This window comes from Rasamsonia emersonii (assembly GCF_000968595.1).
Source record: "Rasamsonia emersonii CBS 393.64 chromosome Unknown ctg1118621759976, whole genome shotgun sequence".
Lineage (NCBI taxonomy): Eukaryota > Fungi > Ascomycota > Eurotiomycetes > Eurotiales > Trichocomaceae > Rasamsonia > Rasamsonia emersonii.
The window spans coordinates 26,092-41,139 of NW_013563311.1; the positions used below are offsets into that span (position 1 = coordinate 26,092).

At 52.2% G+C, this 15,048-nt stretch overlaps 7 protein-coding genes across 7 annotated transcripts; 2 read left to right on the forward strand and 5 right to left on the reverse strand.

The window, feature by feature from the left end:
• Positions 1 to 793: 793 nt before the first annotated feature.
• Positions 794 to 1,949, reverse strand: T310_1115 (uncharacterized protein; the record flags this gene model as incomplete). The annotated part of the gene is made up of 4 exons (XM_013476005.1): positions 794 to 834; positions 1,082 to 1,207; positions 1,402 to 1,705; positions 1,785 to 1,949. The coding sequence occupies 4 exons, from the start codon at positions 1,947 to 1,949 to the stop codon at positions 794 to 796; spliced, it is 636 nt and encodes a 211-aa protein (XP_013331459.1).
• A 672-nt stretch (positions 1,950 to 2,621) lies between these two features.
• On the reverse strand, positions 2,622 to 3,362 carry T310_1116 (uncharacterized protein; the record flags this gene model as incomplete). The annotated part of the gene is made up of 2 exons (XM_013476006.1): positions 2,622 to 3,016; positions 3,083 to 3,362. 2 exons carry the CDS (start codon positions 3,360 to 3,362, stop codon positions 2,622 to 2,624), a joined length of 675 nt encoding a protein of 224 aa, XP_013331460.1.
• A 456-nt stretch (positions 3,363 to 3,818) lies between these two features.
• T310_1117 (uncharacterized protein) lies at positions 3,819 to 4,640 on the reverse strand (the record flags this gene model as incomplete). The annotated part of the gene is made up of 1 exon (XM_013476007.1): positions 3,819 to 4,640. The coding sequence occupies one exon, from the start codon at positions 4,638 to 4,640 to the stop codon at positions 3,819 to 3,821; it is 822 nt and encodes a 273-aa protein (XP_013331461.1).
• Positions 4,641 to 5,750: 1,110 nt separating this feature from the next.
• On the forward strand, positions 5,751 to 7,895 carry T310_1118 (uncharacterized protein; the record flags this gene model as incomplete). The annotated part of the gene is made up of 1 exon (XM_013476008.1): positions 5,751 to 7,895. One exon carries the CDS (start codon positions 5,751 to 5,753, stop codon positions 7,893 to 7,895), a length of 2,145 nt encoding a protein of 714 aa, XP_013331462.1.
• A 171-nt stretch (positions 7,896 to 8,066) lies between these two features.
• Positions 8,067 to 9,837, reverse strand: T310_1119 (Maltose permease; the record flags this gene model as incomplete). Its single annotated transcript, XM_013476009.1, has 4 exons — positions 8,067 to 8,549; positions 8,596 to 8,660; positions 8,713 to 9,430; positions 9,487 to 9,837. The coding sequence occupies 4 exons, from the start codon at positions 9,835 to 9,837 to the stop codon at positions 8,067 to 8,069; spliced, it is 1,617 nt and encodes a 538-aa protein (XP_013331463.1).
• An 885-nt stretch (positions 9,838 to 10,722) lies between these two features.
• Positions 10,723 to 12,339, reverse strand: T310_1120 (Ankyrin repeat-containing protein; the record flags this gene model as incomplete). Its single annotated transcript, XM_013476010.1, has 2 exons — positions 10,723 to 11,612; positions 11,886 to 12,339. 2 exons carry the CDS (start codon positions 12,337 to 12,339, stop codon positions 10,723 to 10,725), a joined length of 1,344 nt encoding a protein of 447 aa, XP_013331464.1.
• Positions 12,340 to 13,698: 1,359 nt separating this feature from the next.
• T310_1121 (Uncharacterized protein) lies at positions 13,699 to 14,995 on the forward strand (the record flags this gene model as incomplete). The annotated part of the gene is made up of 4 exons (XM_013476011.1): positions 13,699 to 13,722; positions 13,795 to 14,546; positions 14,622 to 14,818; positions 14,958 to 14,995. The coding sequence occupies 4 exons, from the start codon at positions 13,699 to 13,701 to the stop codon at positions 14,993 to 14,995; spliced, it is 1,011 nt and encodes a 336-aa protein (XP_013331465.1).
• Between the last annotated feature and the right edge of the window lie 53 nt (positions 14,996 to 15,048).

The window sequence follows — 15,048 nt, forward strand, 5'->3', positions numbered from 1 at the left end:
TTAATTCTATGATTTTCCACGTAGCGTCACGATTTCATCATACATAGCAGTATCCTACACCGTGCAACTGGCAAGGTGTTTCGAAACACAAAGTAATCGACTCGTAGGAATCTAAGAATATTGTATCAGGCTTGCCTTGAATATTTGCCATATGACACAAGGAGAGACAAGACTATAATTCAGAACACCAGATAATACAATCTGAGGGCTCGATAGTTTCTAATGTAGTACAGTATATTGCCGCTTTGTGGGAAAAAAAAGAAAGAAAGAAAGAAAGAAATTCATAATATAGCCAAAAACATCCTTGCTCAGCATACACCTGTCGCGATATATATCAATCTTGAGTCTTTCTTGAAGAGGAACTAACTACTACAGTCAGTCAAAAGTACTACTGTACAGTTAATCGCTACTGTACAGTTAATCGTCTTACAAAAGGCATTGATGTCGCTAAATGATCGTCTATCTATCATGGTTACCGCACTACATACGCGGTAAAGCAAAGCTGCCTTTTTCTCTCGATCGAGATCGATTCGCTCGTCTCTCCTGGACTGCGAAGTTCAAGGATGCTGCTTCAGAAGCTTTCAGGTCGTCACGTGTATGGGCAATAAGTTTTCTTCCCTCTCTCTTCCCTGCTCTTCTAACTAAACAGGTTGACGAAACTCTTTACTAACAGCGATCAACTCAGTTTTGCACTTCCAAAAGTGAAATGTGCGACTCGACAATTGATTTTTGATGACATATCGAGCCCTACCTACCCCTTCTGTGAAATCGAGGAAGCTCCCTCATCGATCAACTACACCAGAGCGTCGCTAACCACGATCGCATTCGACAGTCCTGGCCAGATCTACAGTAACTCGAATACAACTCATACAAATAATTGGAATGCTATCTGGTCCAGACGTCGAATAGAACAGACAGGCCGAGGACGAAGACATGGAACAGTGTAAAGTACACGGGCGGCTACATGCTCAGCATCGCCTGTCCACTAGGGCAGCCGCTCGATGGACACTAACGTCTGCTTTACTAGCCGACGGGGTATATGAATAGCAATGAAATGAGCTCCATCACAGTAATAACATACGTTCCGGAATAGTTGCATCTCTCTGCGGTGGTTTCCTAGTCGCTGCTGCTGCTGCTGGAGCTTGAGGAGCTAGAGCTGTGTCGGCTGTGACCGTGCTTGTGCTTGTGCTTCTTGTGCTTCTTGTGCCTAGCGAGAATAGTAAAGAGTTAGAAACGGCGATCAGAAAATGTGCAAAATTGTCAGGACGCACTTCTCATGATGCTTCTCGAGCATGTTCGCCCCAATGGCACCGAGCACTGCCCCGCCAACTGCCCCTAACGTCCCTCCTCCAAGCTTGTGGCCAGCAAAACCGCCACCTGCCGCGCCTAGTAACGACGCACCAAGACCCTTTTCGCCCTCCTGTCCACCAGGTCCACCGGATCCGCCAGGATAAGCTTGTGCATGACCATGAGGAGGCTGGGAGTTGTAGTATGAGGCGCTTTCGCCCTGGTGAGGGGCCTGTTGTTGCGGATATGACGAGTGACCACGCTCCGACGGATATCCAGATTGTCCACCCTGACCATAGTCATAGCCACCTGGGCCTGCTTGAGGTCCGCCGTATGGTGGTGCATAGCCTTGTTGACCGTGCTGAGGGGGCGGCGAGGAATACTGCGGCTGCTGATGGGAGCTGTACGGCGGTTGCGACTGCTATGCGTAACAAGCGGTTAGCTCATTGCGCCAATTTCCTCGTTGATGAATCAAATTCCATTCACACTGCACTCACCTGCGGCGGATAATAGCCCTGTTGCGGGGGCGCTCCATACTGGCCCTGGGGAGGAGGATAGCCTTGCTGACTGCCATTGTAGCCGCCGTATTCCTGTTGTCCGGACGGCGGCGCGCCGTACTGGCTGTACGGAGGAGGCCCGCCGTAGTATTCACCTGCAGACATGATGGATCACTGCAAGTCCCAAGCTGTATGCGGATTTTGCAAGAATCAAGTGACGGACTCGTCAATGAGCAGGAAGGAGAAAGGGGATGCCTGCGAACCAAGAACTGGCAAGAGCGGAGTCGCGACCGGTCCACGGAGCTGCTTGGCGGGGGAGGGGCGGCCGACAGCCGCGTGGCTAACCAAATCCAGTAACAGCTGACAAAGTGGAAATGCAGATGGCTCTATTCAGTTTCCCGGTTTCCCTCGTGATGAGAACTATCAGTTTAATTGCATGGGTTGCAATTGACAATGAGCTGATAGGCTGTCGAGTCTCCCATTGACAATTCCACTGACTCTCTTAGGCCGTATCCTTATGTTTATATAGATCGACTGGATAAGGCAATGGTTGAGGTGATGGGACTGCGACTGCCAGTACAGTCTTGTGCCCTGGGTATTACGTATAAGACACGATCTGATGAGTACTCTCGTCCTGAATGCTCGTACTGATTGTGTTTACGATTGTCGAAATGTACGACAGAGAGTGCGTACTGACCAAAATAGAAATAGATGTACGATATGGAAACGAAACAGTTAACAGAACAACAGTGGTATCATCCATTATCCTCATTACTTGAAGACAGGTATACACAAGGACGCTCGACTGGTATCAAATATGTCTGTCCGACACCCGCCCTACCGCACCACATTCCGGATGGCACTCTCCATCCACAACTTCGCGTACTGCCGGTGCAGCCACTCAATGTGCGGCGGCATAGGCGGCCCCTGCGCCTTGCCCAGACCCTGGTAGAAGACGCTCTTGAGCTTGAACTCGGCCACGCCCTCGTCCGGCTTGACAGCGACGCCCATCTCGAACAGGCCGTCAGAGGGTCGGACGTCGCGTTTCAGCGGGGAGTCGCCGCATCGCACAACGATGCGGTCGTCGGTGTGTTCAATCACCTCGAAGTGGTCGGTGATCTGGGTGCCGACGGGGTAGGACGAGGTGCGCAGCTCATGAGGGGACCAGAGCTGGTGGGCCGTCTGGGGGCCTTTGTACTTGCGGGCGAGGTATTCGCGTTGGAAGGCATAGCCTACGAATCACACAGAATTAGCCAATGCCTCCCTCTAGACAGAAATATCGATATCGATCTTCTCACCAAACCCGCCCCAGACACCCGCACAGAACGCCTCGACCAGCTTCCCCTTCTTCTCCAACAGCTTTGGGTCGATCTGCGACAGCGGCACCTTGCGCACGCAGACGTCATGGATGGTCTCGTTCTGCTCCGGGTTGTACTTGCGGTACCAGGACGACTGGAACAGGGCGTCGGTCGTCGGGAGCGGCTCGACGGTGGAGTTGCGTGTCCAGACGAAGAAGGCGCCGACCGTGGCGACGCCGCCGTAGGTCGTCAGCTTGACGAGGCGGGTGATCAGGCCCATTGTCGTTTAGACAGATGATTGAGTGTGGTTAGAAAAGGAATAATGAGAGGGGAAATGTTCACAGAAGAGGGAGGCGTGTTAGGCCGATACTCCGGACTGCCAAGACTCCGCAGTCGGCGATCCTCCGAGGTGGTTGCGGAAACAGGATAAATTCCGGAAGGCTGGATTTTGTCAAAAGAATTGAAATTGAATAGTCCGTAATTTTGGCAATAGTTATCTTGCAAAATATCTATAGCCTTAGTTTGGAGATGGCCATGTTTTTCTGTGGTGACCGTTAGTACGCTGCGGGTATATATTTTCGAGGATATACTGTATTTGTAGTTGCCGTCAACCACGCGATACAATTTGTCTACAATTCAGTCTTTTTCCTTCGACACCAAAACATTTCATTTTAGCCTGTCACTGAAAGAACCAACTATTGATTGGTTCTTTATTTCAATTTTTTTTAACCAACACCTATCCAGTCCATTGTTTGCATAGCATTACTCCGTACTCTGTACTATATCGACGCACGGACCACCACCGATCCCTTGTCCACGTTCCATCTCCCGATAGGACAAACTCTCCTCTGCAGACGATCACAGCCCAGCCCACCTCATGCTGATCCCCTTCATTCTGCTGCTCTTCTTGGTGACTGTCCCTCTGTACGTCATCTACAAGCCTCCCAGCCTGGTCATCCGCTACCTGCAGCGTCGATGGCCCGACGTCCTGTAGCATGTGCCCACAGCTAAGAAGCTCGTCGCGCTCACCATCGACGACGGGCCGTCCGAGTACACGGAGGAGATACTGCAGATCCTCGACGCGAACGATGCCACGGCGACATTTTTCATCATTGGCGCTCATGTCCCTGGCCGCGAGGCGATCCTCCACGACCTGATCCGGCACGACAACGAGCTCGCCAATCATGCGATGCACGACGAGCCATCGCGCGCGTTGAGTGAGACGCAGTTGGTCGAGCAGATCAAAACTGTACAGAATATGATCCACAAGGCCTACGCTGTTGCAGGCAGAGAGCAACCTCCGACCAGGTACTTCCGCCCCGGATCGGGCTTTTTCAGCACGAGGATGCGCCAGATCGTCGCGCAGCTGGGTCATCGTCTTGTCCTGGGCAGTGTTTACCCGCACGATCCGCAGATCCCGTTCTGGCGGGTCAATGCCGCGCATATCCTCAGCATGGTGCGGCCGGGGAGTATCATCATCTGTCACGATGGCAGGCGCTGGACGGCGCCGATGCTGCGGAGGGTCATCCCGGAGTTGAGGAGGAGGGGGGTATCGCATTGTGACGGTGACAGAGCTGTTGAGAGAGGCATCGTTATTGACTTGTTGAAGTCGTTCTTTTCCTGTTCTTCCTGTCAGGTCTGGACTCAATGTGACAGATCGATGGCGCGCAGTACATACAATTCCTAGGAGTCTTCGTTTATTTCTATCACAGACAAGACATCAGTGTGCCTGATGATGGCCACTGCAGAATATCTATAGAATTCCCTAGCTGGGCTGGGTTAAAAAAATAGAAAGAAGTTATTTAACCCCGATATTTCCAAGAATATCGTCATTGGCGTGCTTTTCGTATCGCATCTCTCTGCCTTACCTACTATACCTTAAATCTTTTCATAATATAGATATTAGAATATATACATTAGAATATATACTAAGATCGTTTCGACAGTATACGTCTGGTGTTAGACTTGATTACTTTAGCTTGGTAACATCTGTACAGAGTAGTTTCTTCCTTTTTTGCTTCAGTAGATTTTTTTTTTAAAAAAGGCCCCTTATTTTTCGCTTTCTTCTCTCTCTTTTGTAAATTGATCATGTTATGACGTGATGTGATGTGGTATAGTCAAAGCGAAATGGAATCAAAAAAAAAAAAGGAAGGACAAAAGAAAAAGAAATACACAATTAAATAAAAAGAAAAAAAAAAGAAAGGAATGATATTCAAAAGTCATAATTTCTAGTTTCAATGACTCATGAACAGAATTCTATCTCGAATAATATTCTATTCGATTTCCTGGTCTTTCTTGTATGGGACTTGGGCATTCTGATTACAACTCTATCCAGCGAGCAGCTCGAGCTAGCTAAACGGTCGCGATGACCAGAAACTATGTTATGACTTCCAGATACATACATGCCTCCATGGGTCGATGTTGTCCATCGAATTGAATTCGAACCTCAATTGATGACCTGCATACAAACTGGAAATGCGGGGAACGCAAACGGCCCGCTATTAGCGCAGAATTCAATTACAAGCATCGATCTAATGAATCCGCAATTATGATTGGCTAGTCAATTGACTGGCCCACTCTTAACTTACTTAGTTATCGATTGCGGATGACATAAGAATAATTACCTATCCACCAGCATCTTTACTCTTCGAGCAAAGTGATACACAACATGCCTCTTCCAGCAGACTACCTTGACAAAGTCTACGCCGGGGTGCTGGGCAAGGTGATAGGGGTGTATTTGGGCCGGCCATTCGAGGGCTGGACACACGAGCGCGTCCTGGCCGAGCTGGGTCCCATCCGGTACTATGTGCAGAAGGATCCGGATCGCGTGGTGGTGGTCGACGACGACGTGTCGGGGACGTTTGTGTTCGTGCGCGCGCTGCAGGAGCATGGAGTCCGAGCGGATCTCTCGTCCGAGGCCATCGGCAAGACCTGGCTGAACAATGTCATCGAGCGCCGCGCCGTCTTCTGGTGGGGAGGAAACGGCATTTCGACGGAGCATACCGCGTTCCTCAATCTGAAGAAGCGCGGTATCCCTGCCCCTCTGAGCGGCAGTATCCAGACGAACGGCAGGACGGTCGCAGAGCAGATTGGTGCCCAGATCTTCATCGACGGTTGGGCTATGGTCGCTCCTGGAAATCCGGCCCTGGCAGCGCAGCTGGCTGAGTTGGCTGCCAAGGTCAGCCATGACGGCGAAGCTGTTCACGCAGCCAAGCTTCTGGCTGCCATGGAGGCCGAGGCCTTCGTCTCCAAAGACGTCAACCGTCTGCTAGACGTCGGGCTGAAGTTTGTGCCAGCCGATTCTCTCATCGCGCGGTTGGTCAACGATATCCGCCAGTGGGCGAAGAGCGATGGCGACTGGAAGAAAACGCGGCAGAGGATCGAAGAGAGGTACGGATACGACAAGTTTGGCGGGATCTGCCATGTCATCCCCAACCACGGCCTGATCATTCTTGCGCTGCTGTACGGCGGGCATGACTTCCACACAGCCATGCACATCGTCAACACGTGCGGGTGGGACACGGACTGCAATTCGGGCAATGTGGGCTGTCTGGTTGCTATCATGCACGGCCTGGACGCGTTCGAGGGAGGGCCTGACTGGCGCGGTCCGGTGGCAGATCGGATCATGATCTCTAGCGCTGATGGGGGCTACTCGATCAACAACGCGGCGCGGATAGCATACGACATTGCCAACTTGGGTTGTCAGCTCGCTGGAGAAGCGCCTCTCCCGGCTCCGAAGGACGGCGCCCAGTTCCATTTCACCCTGCCGGGGAGCGTGCAGGGGTTCCAGGTGACTCGTCATGCCCTGCTGCCGGACCTTGTCCGGGTCGAGCAGGCGCTGGACGACGAAAAGAGGCCTGGACTGGCAATTCGGCTCCATGGTCTGACAGACGCAGTGGATTCAGTCGAGGCGCTGACGCCGACGTTCACGCCTGTCGAAGCGGTGGACACGAAGACGTACGAGCTCATGGCATCGCCTCTGGTGTATCCGGGCCAGAGGGTCGAGGCCGTTGTGCGAGCAGAGAAGACAAACACAGCTCCTGTCAACGCGCGGCTGCGACTGAAGGTATACGGGCCAGACGATGATCTGCACACGGCAGCCGGTCCATCTGTGTCGCTGCATCCAGGGCAGGAGGAGACACTCGCCTGGATCATTCCCGATTGCTGGGACAGCCAGCCGATTCAGCAGCTAGGGCTTGCGCTGTGCGTGCCCGATGGCGGACGCCGTGTCGACGGCACAGTGTGGCTAGACCGACTAGGCTGGAAGGGCGCACCACGTCAGACGCTGAAACGTCCAGTTGCAAAACCGCAGGAGGGACATTTCTGGCACCGGGCCTGGGTGAACGGCGCGAGCACGTTCCAGACAGAGCTTCCGGGCAGCGGATTCTGCATCGCGCAGGACAGCGGCGAGGGCATCATCGCGTACGGGACACGCGAGTGGAAGGATTACGTGGTGTCTGTCCCACGCCTGATCGTCAATCTGGGCACGGTAGCAGGCGTCGCCGTCAGAGTGCAGGGCCTGAATCGGTACTACGCCGTGATGCTCCTGTCTGGACCACCCCGGCGGATCGCACTGGTCAAGGCGCGAGACGAGCAGAGAGCCGAGCTTGCCAGCGCGCCGTTCGACTGGACGCTCGATACTGCTTACGAAGTCACCGTGTCGGTCGAAGGGAATGCCATTACTGGTCGGTTAGAAAATTGGGGCCCGGTCCTGCAGGCTGTCGATGGGGAGTATGCGGGAGGAGGAATTGGGTTGGTTGTTACGGACGGTTCTGTGGTTGCGGATCAGTTTGATATCGCGCCGGTGCGGTAGTATAATTTGCATGAAGAAAGGTCAAATGAGAATATGATAAAGCAACTGCAGTCCATTAACGTATCTAGCTACTGGGTCTGTATGTACGTACATACATGCGAAACAGAACAGGTAATATAGCTATTAACTTAGATCCACAGAGAATAGCTTCTTTTCGTGCTTCCACCTACGCTATACATGACTATCATCCAACAGATTGTACCTAGCAAACTGCCGCGGAGGGACCTTCTTCTCGAACAGAATATCGAGCTCCTCGAACGTGCGGCCCCGACTCTCGGGCAGTCGGAACCAGCACCAGCCGTAACACACCAGATTGATGGCACCGAAAAGGAAGCCCGCCTTGCCGCGCCAGTCCGCCTGGTCGCTGTTCAGCATGTAGGGCATCGCGACGGTGAAGACGATGCTGGCGAGGGCCTGGACTGCGGTCGCGATGGCGATGGTCCGCCCGCGCAGCCGCGTCGCCGAGATCTCGGAGATGATGACGAAGCACACCGGGCCGACGGTCATCTGGTAGATGAAGGTCCAGATGTCCATCAGCGAGGCCTGCGCCCAGACGACGGGCGACTGGTTGCGGCCAAAGTCGAGGAAGCCGATGACGAAGAGGATGATCGTCATGAAGATCATGCCCGTGTTGTATATAGTTCGGCGGCCAAACTGGAAGCGTCAGAAGACTGCCCTGAATAAGAGGATTTTTACTTACGTATAAGATTAAGAGCCACGAGAGACAGGTTCCAACGAACCCCAGAGCGGTGTTGCCCACGCCCACTGTCAAGGATTAGCGTTGACTATATTATATACGGTTTGACGAGAGACTGACTGTTGAATGACTCGGTCGAGTCCAGCCCGGCCATTTCGAAAAAGAAGTTTGCATACGCAATTAGCGGGTTTCCCCCGATGACCTGGATCAGGTACACCATGACCGAGATCTCCGTGCGAAAGAGGTTCACGCCCTTGAAGCAGTCGAAGTACGTCGTCGTCGCTTCGATCTCCCGCTCGAGGAGATCCGTGTGCTCAATCATATTGACGAGCGCGTCAATATCCGGACGGTATTTGGCAGACGAGAGCCGCTTGAGCGCAGCACGCGCATCCTCCTTTCGGCCCTTGCGGACCAGCCAGTATGGACTTTCGGGCGCAAAGATCAGCCCGACGAGCAGCACAGCCGGCCAGACCCACTGGATAGCAAAGGGCGCCTTGTACGCCCACTCGTCAAGCCGGCTCTGGAACCCGGCAGAGCAGCCTTGCGCGACAAACTGGCCGATCACAAAGGCCAGATTCACAGCAGCAGTCAGGACGCCGCGCAGCGCCAGCGGACAGATCTCTGACGCATAGGTCGGGGCGATAACGACGTAGAAGCCGTAAGCCAGCCCGCCCAGTATCTCTCCAGCACAGAGCATCCTAATCGAGGTGGAGAAGAACTGGACGAAGACGAAGCCGACGGACCACAAGCAGCAGAGGGCCAGCGTCAAGCGGCGGCCAAGCCGTTCGAGCGGCCAGCCGCAGGCGAGGGCGCCCAGAATCTGGCCGATGGGGTTGCCCTGGAGAGGTCAGATTGGTCGCAACAGGAGAAAGACGGCAGATCAATTGGTCCTACCATCCCCAAGGCCGTCTGCCACGGGGCAGAGATGATGTACGACCCTTGATATTCGTAGCCAAAGCGCTGCTGGAAGGCGGGCATGGCATAGAAGGACGTGACGAGCTGGGCGTCGAAGCCGGCCATGACGACGGCAATGCAGAAAAACAGCGCCCAGGCGACAGCGGTGGGATACTGGCGCACGGCGTCCCAGAACTTCAGGTCGTGCTCGGCGATGGTGATGTCGCGGGTCGCGTCGATGGCGAGGATGTCGCCTTTGCGCAGGTCGGCTTCGGCGGCGGCATGGTCACGCGACGGACGCACGTCGTCCTGGGGGGTGATCTTCTTGGTAATCGAGTCCTCCTGGGCCATGCTGTGTTGATTCATCAGCTACAGCAGCTACAGAGCAGAGGAAAGACAACATATCGCTGGAAGATAATGTGGCCTGGCTGGGGGATCTCGTGGCATGCAGATAGGAGACAAGCAGCATCCCCATGGGGCCTAGTCTGTGAGATAGCAGCAACCAGCCAGTAGAAACAGCGCATTTGCTGACACTTTGAAGCTTATCAGGAAAAGGAGAGCGGGAGCGGGCCGTGATTGGCTGCAGACCTCCCTAATCAGTGGATTTTGCGGGGTAAGGTTGAGCTAGTCCTGAACAGGTAATTCAATACTTATCACACAGACAGTCAAGATATTTCGAAGATTGACTTTAGAAGTCTATAAGAGGATCGTCGAAATTCTCCATGTTAGTAAACCGTCGACAATTAGAGATGGAACGAATAGAACACCCGTATCTTTATATCTTCCTTACAAGATCTTCCACGTGACCATTGGAAAACAAAACCAAGTATATCAAGAGAATATAACAAGGAAACTCTTAATTGTGATAACTTTAATTTTTAAATCAGAGTCACTGGTACGATTTAATCTTCGTATAAGCTTATTTTCCAACGTTATCCAAATTCCCCAGGAGCAATCTGGGCTCTGTTTGTATTAATACATTTCTTCCTGCCGTAGACATCGAAGTAAAAATTTTAGGATGAGAAAGAATGAGAGAAAGATCATGAGCTGTTCAAATTTATGCCATGTCCATGTTTTTGATTCGGGCCAATTGGGATCTATCGGTCAAGATAAGATCACGTTGCGACAGATACATTCGCCGTATCATGCTGTCGTAGCAGACGGACTATGGCCCAGTGTCTCTGTTCTGCTGCCCATGCCGCTGGTGTTTTACCCCTAGTATCTCTCGAGTTGGGATCAGCGCCTTTTGCAAGCAATAGCTTGACTACTGCCTCGTGGCCTATGTGCTGCTGCCCATGACAGTGGTGTCCGATTGAGCGCATCGCGGCTGTCAGGATCAGCCCCCCTAGCAAGCAATAGCTTTACTACTTCCTTGTGCCCATGTATGGCTGCCCATGAGAGTGGTGTTCGATTGTACCTATCGCGGCTCTCAGCATCAGCCCCCTTGGCAAGCAATAGCCTGGCTACTGCCTCATGCCCCTCTGATGCTGCCCGTGATAGCGGGGATTGATGAAATTGTCGGTCTTGCTGGTTAGGATCAGCACCCTTCGCGAGTAATAGCTCGGCTACTCCCGCGTGCCCCAGGTGTGCTGCATATAATAGTGGTGTTCTATCAGAGCCTTCTTTCCCGTCAGGGTCAGCACCTTCTGCAAGTAGCAGCTTGATCATTCCCTCATGTCCATGGCATGCTGCCACACATAGGGGTGTCCGAAGAAATTGGTCTTCAATGTCAAGTTCCACACCTTTTGCAAGTAATAGCTTGACAATTGACTCGCGTCCATTTTTAATAGCCTCTAAGAGCGCTATCCCAGTACGATGGTCCTTGGGATCAACACCATTCTGAAGAAAGAGCTCGACAACTGCCTGATGACCATGCTTTGCGGCCATCGACAATGGGGTTTGCCCAGTCGTCTCTGCAGAGTTTGGGTTAGCACCCTTCTGAAGCAGCAGCTTCGCAATGGCCTCGTTCCCCTGTTCTGCGGCATACGACAGAGGGCTCCGCTGTGTCAGGCCATTTTGGAACTCTGCAGCGACTCCATCATCAAGCAACAGCCTGACAATAGTCTCATATCCATTTTGTGCTGCAGATCTCAGCGCATCCTCGCGTATACGGTCGGTTATGTTGTCTGGATCAATCAACTTTTTCGAGCTCAAGCAATAATAGCCTGACCGCTGCCTCCTGCCCATGTCCTGCTGCGTAAGACAGCGCGGTGCGCCCAAACCAGTCATCAAGGTCCAGACCAGGGCTCTTGGCCAGCAGCATCTTGATTATCGACACATGTCCGTTCATCGCTGCATTCGATACTGGCGTCCGGCCATCCTCGTCCTGGAAGTGCGGATCGGCCCCTTTCTCCAGGAGTAACTTGACGATTGCCTCGTGGCCGTTCATGGCAGCGTACGACAGGGCACTGCGGCTGAACGGATACTCATACTCTGACCAACACCTTCCCCTGGCCGCATCGTCCTCAACCCCAATCGCCCGTCGATTGTCATCCCTGGCGGCGCTGGCACTGCTGGTGGTTGCACCTCAACTCCTGCCTTCAGCGCCTTGTGAACGGTCCCATGGCCTGCGGCCCAGAGCAAGGCAGAGCCATTGAAGCGCCTGGCATTATAACGATAGAGATAGGGATTCACGACCGCGTAAAAGCGACGACCTGTTTGGGTCAAGGCATTGATATCTCTCTGCGATTCGAGACACGTTGCTATCGAGAGGAATAGTTCATTTGGGAGATCAAGCAGTGACATTGTAGCGTGTGAAGGTGTGTGGTGATGGTTGAAGAGTACAGCAGGAGTTGCGGTAAGCTCGCTTTGTTCGTTCCTGGCCCGAGCGGGGTACCAAGTACGGCACGCCATTGCGGTCATCTGAGAAATATAGACACATGGCTTGCTAACTAACACCGATTAAAAAATGCGCATAATATAAATAACTACAAATAGAAATGTTAGATGCAAAATTTCCTGTTTTTGCTTTGTTGGGTGTGTTTTTAGAAGCTCAATGTTCTCAATTAGACGTAAGACACATAATAGTAATGTTCCTTTCTCTGTATACTTTATCCTACCGGAACTTAATTACCAATTTAGTATCGTGAATTATTACCTCGATTTATATTGCTATTCTGATTCTATTAAATGTCCGGGCAGACAGGCGGAGAGGTATTTCATCCAGGTCGTTAATTGGCCTCACAGCCCCTGTAGCCAATAGGACCTAGGACATTGCTAATCTCCAGACTGTGAAGAATCTTCCAATTTTAGATGTCGAGGCAAGCTGGCAGTAAATTATTTTGTCTTTTTCTTCCACTTTTTTTTTTTAACGCTAAACAATTTTGATTGACTGTATTGACGAAACATAGTATTTAAAAACTTCATAGCTACAGGTAGGCAATTATCAAATTTATCTCTAAGTGATAGTGCATCTAGGCTGGAATTGACTCATTTGAACTGTACTATACTTTGAACTCATGACTAATTGCTTTCATTTGAAGGGAAGAGGTGTATATTAGGGTTATATGACACCCGTTAATAAATTCGCAATTGCTCAATTACGACTAAATTCAATAGATATTTTAGTTACTATTCTCGGAATTTAAATTCGGTACTATTAATGGATATGATTTTATTGGACCAGAATTACTGGACCAATTTACTCCGTAATATTTTATTTCGATAAAGATGGCACTTACGATGCTCGACTGTACTGGCTATCAGCTGGACGAATTGGTTATCTCTGTGCTTTGCCATTCCAAGTTCCATGACGACAAAAGAACATGCATTCGGTGCTATATGATGTGGATGAGATACTTGATTCCTTCCTGAAGTTCAATTATGTGCATCGGCACACCCCGCTTCCCCACCATGCGGATCTTGGATTCCTACACAACGCTCCACCACTGGAGAATTACACCACAGCGCCATAAAAAACCAACGGATCGATCCTTAAACCTGCAGAAGACTATCCACTCGGATGAATACCGACGAATCCACAGACTCCATGACTGTGGAACAGCCGCAGCTTTACGTCGCACGCGATGTCGGAGAGAACGCCGATTCGCATAGGGCAAGAGCCAAGCCCTCCGTCATCAGTTAACGCGTTGCTAATATATAGCTAAGCTGAGGAGGTGAGATCTGCCAAGATTTTCTTCTCCAGAGTCAGCCTGTTCGAGTAGTGTCTGGCACGTCCAGACTACGTTTAGGAGCAACGACACAGCAAGCAATATGGCTCTCCCACCGAACTGCGAGGTGAGTGATACGATACGCTTTTATCCATTGAATTCAGCACATAATTCTGCGGCTCAAGACTAACCCTGCCAGCGATATCCCCGCACAGAAGTCGCGTCGAACAAACCAGAATTCTTCCGCGCCGCCGCCGCAAAGAACCTGCCCAACGGCGGCTTCATCATCTACGATGACACCTTCCTCTCCATCCTAGGCCCCGCGCCAGAGCTGGACGTCATCGCGGAGAACGACGCGTACCCGTTCGCGCACGAGGCAGGCGTCTACATCCCTGCGCACGACGAGGTCTGGATCACGAGCAACCAGTTCAAAGTCGCGGGGAAGAAGAAGATCCAGATCGCGAAGCTCAAGCGGGTAGGTGGCGGCGGGTCGAAGACGTTCACGGTCGAGGAAGTCGACCCCGGCATCGAGATGGCCAACGGCGGAGTCAACTACCGCGAAGGAGTGCTCTTCTGCGAGCAGGGCACGTTCACGAACCCCGGCGGGCTGGTGTACATGGAGGCGACACCGCCGTACCGCACGCAGACCATCATCAGCAACTACCACGGGCGGTGGTTCAACTCGGTCAACGACGTCGTGGTGCATTCCGACGGGAGCATCTGGTTCACGGACCCGACGTACGGCTACGAGCAGGACATCCGGCCGCGCCCGCAGCTGCCGAGCCAGGTGTATCGGTACGATCCCAGGACGGGCGACGTGCGTGCTGTTGCGGATGGGATCCGCAAGCCGAATGGCCTGTGCTTTTCGCCTGATGAGAAGACGCTGTATATCACTGATACGGATGCGGTGCATGGCGAGGGGGTTTATGAGCCGGATCGGCCGGCTTCGATGTAAGTATTTTCTGCTGTTTATATCTCGTCCATTTCTCTCTCTTCTTTTTGTTGAACACCAAACTAACAACTCAGCTACGCATTCGACGTAATCTACCTCCACGGCGCCCCCTTCCTCGCCAACAAGCGGCTATTTGCCATGACGGACTGCGGCATCCCAGACGGTATCAAGTGCGACACCGCGGGCAACGTGTACAGCGGATGCGGGGACGGCGTGCACGTCTGGACGCCGGGAGGCAGTCTGATCGGGAAGATCTACGTGCCGGGGGGCTGTGCGAATTTCTGCTTCGGGCCGGCGGGGGAGATGTTTCTTCTGAATGAGCATAAGGCGTGGAGGGCGAAGTTGGCTGATCAGACAAGGGGGGCGTTGTTGGGGATATAACATAGAATGATTGCCATGGAACTGTCTAGGTACAGTACGTCGTAATAGGAAATTCCCAATCGAATAGCATTGCTAAATTGATACTGCGATGTCTATTCATGTCTCGATAATACCGCAGTA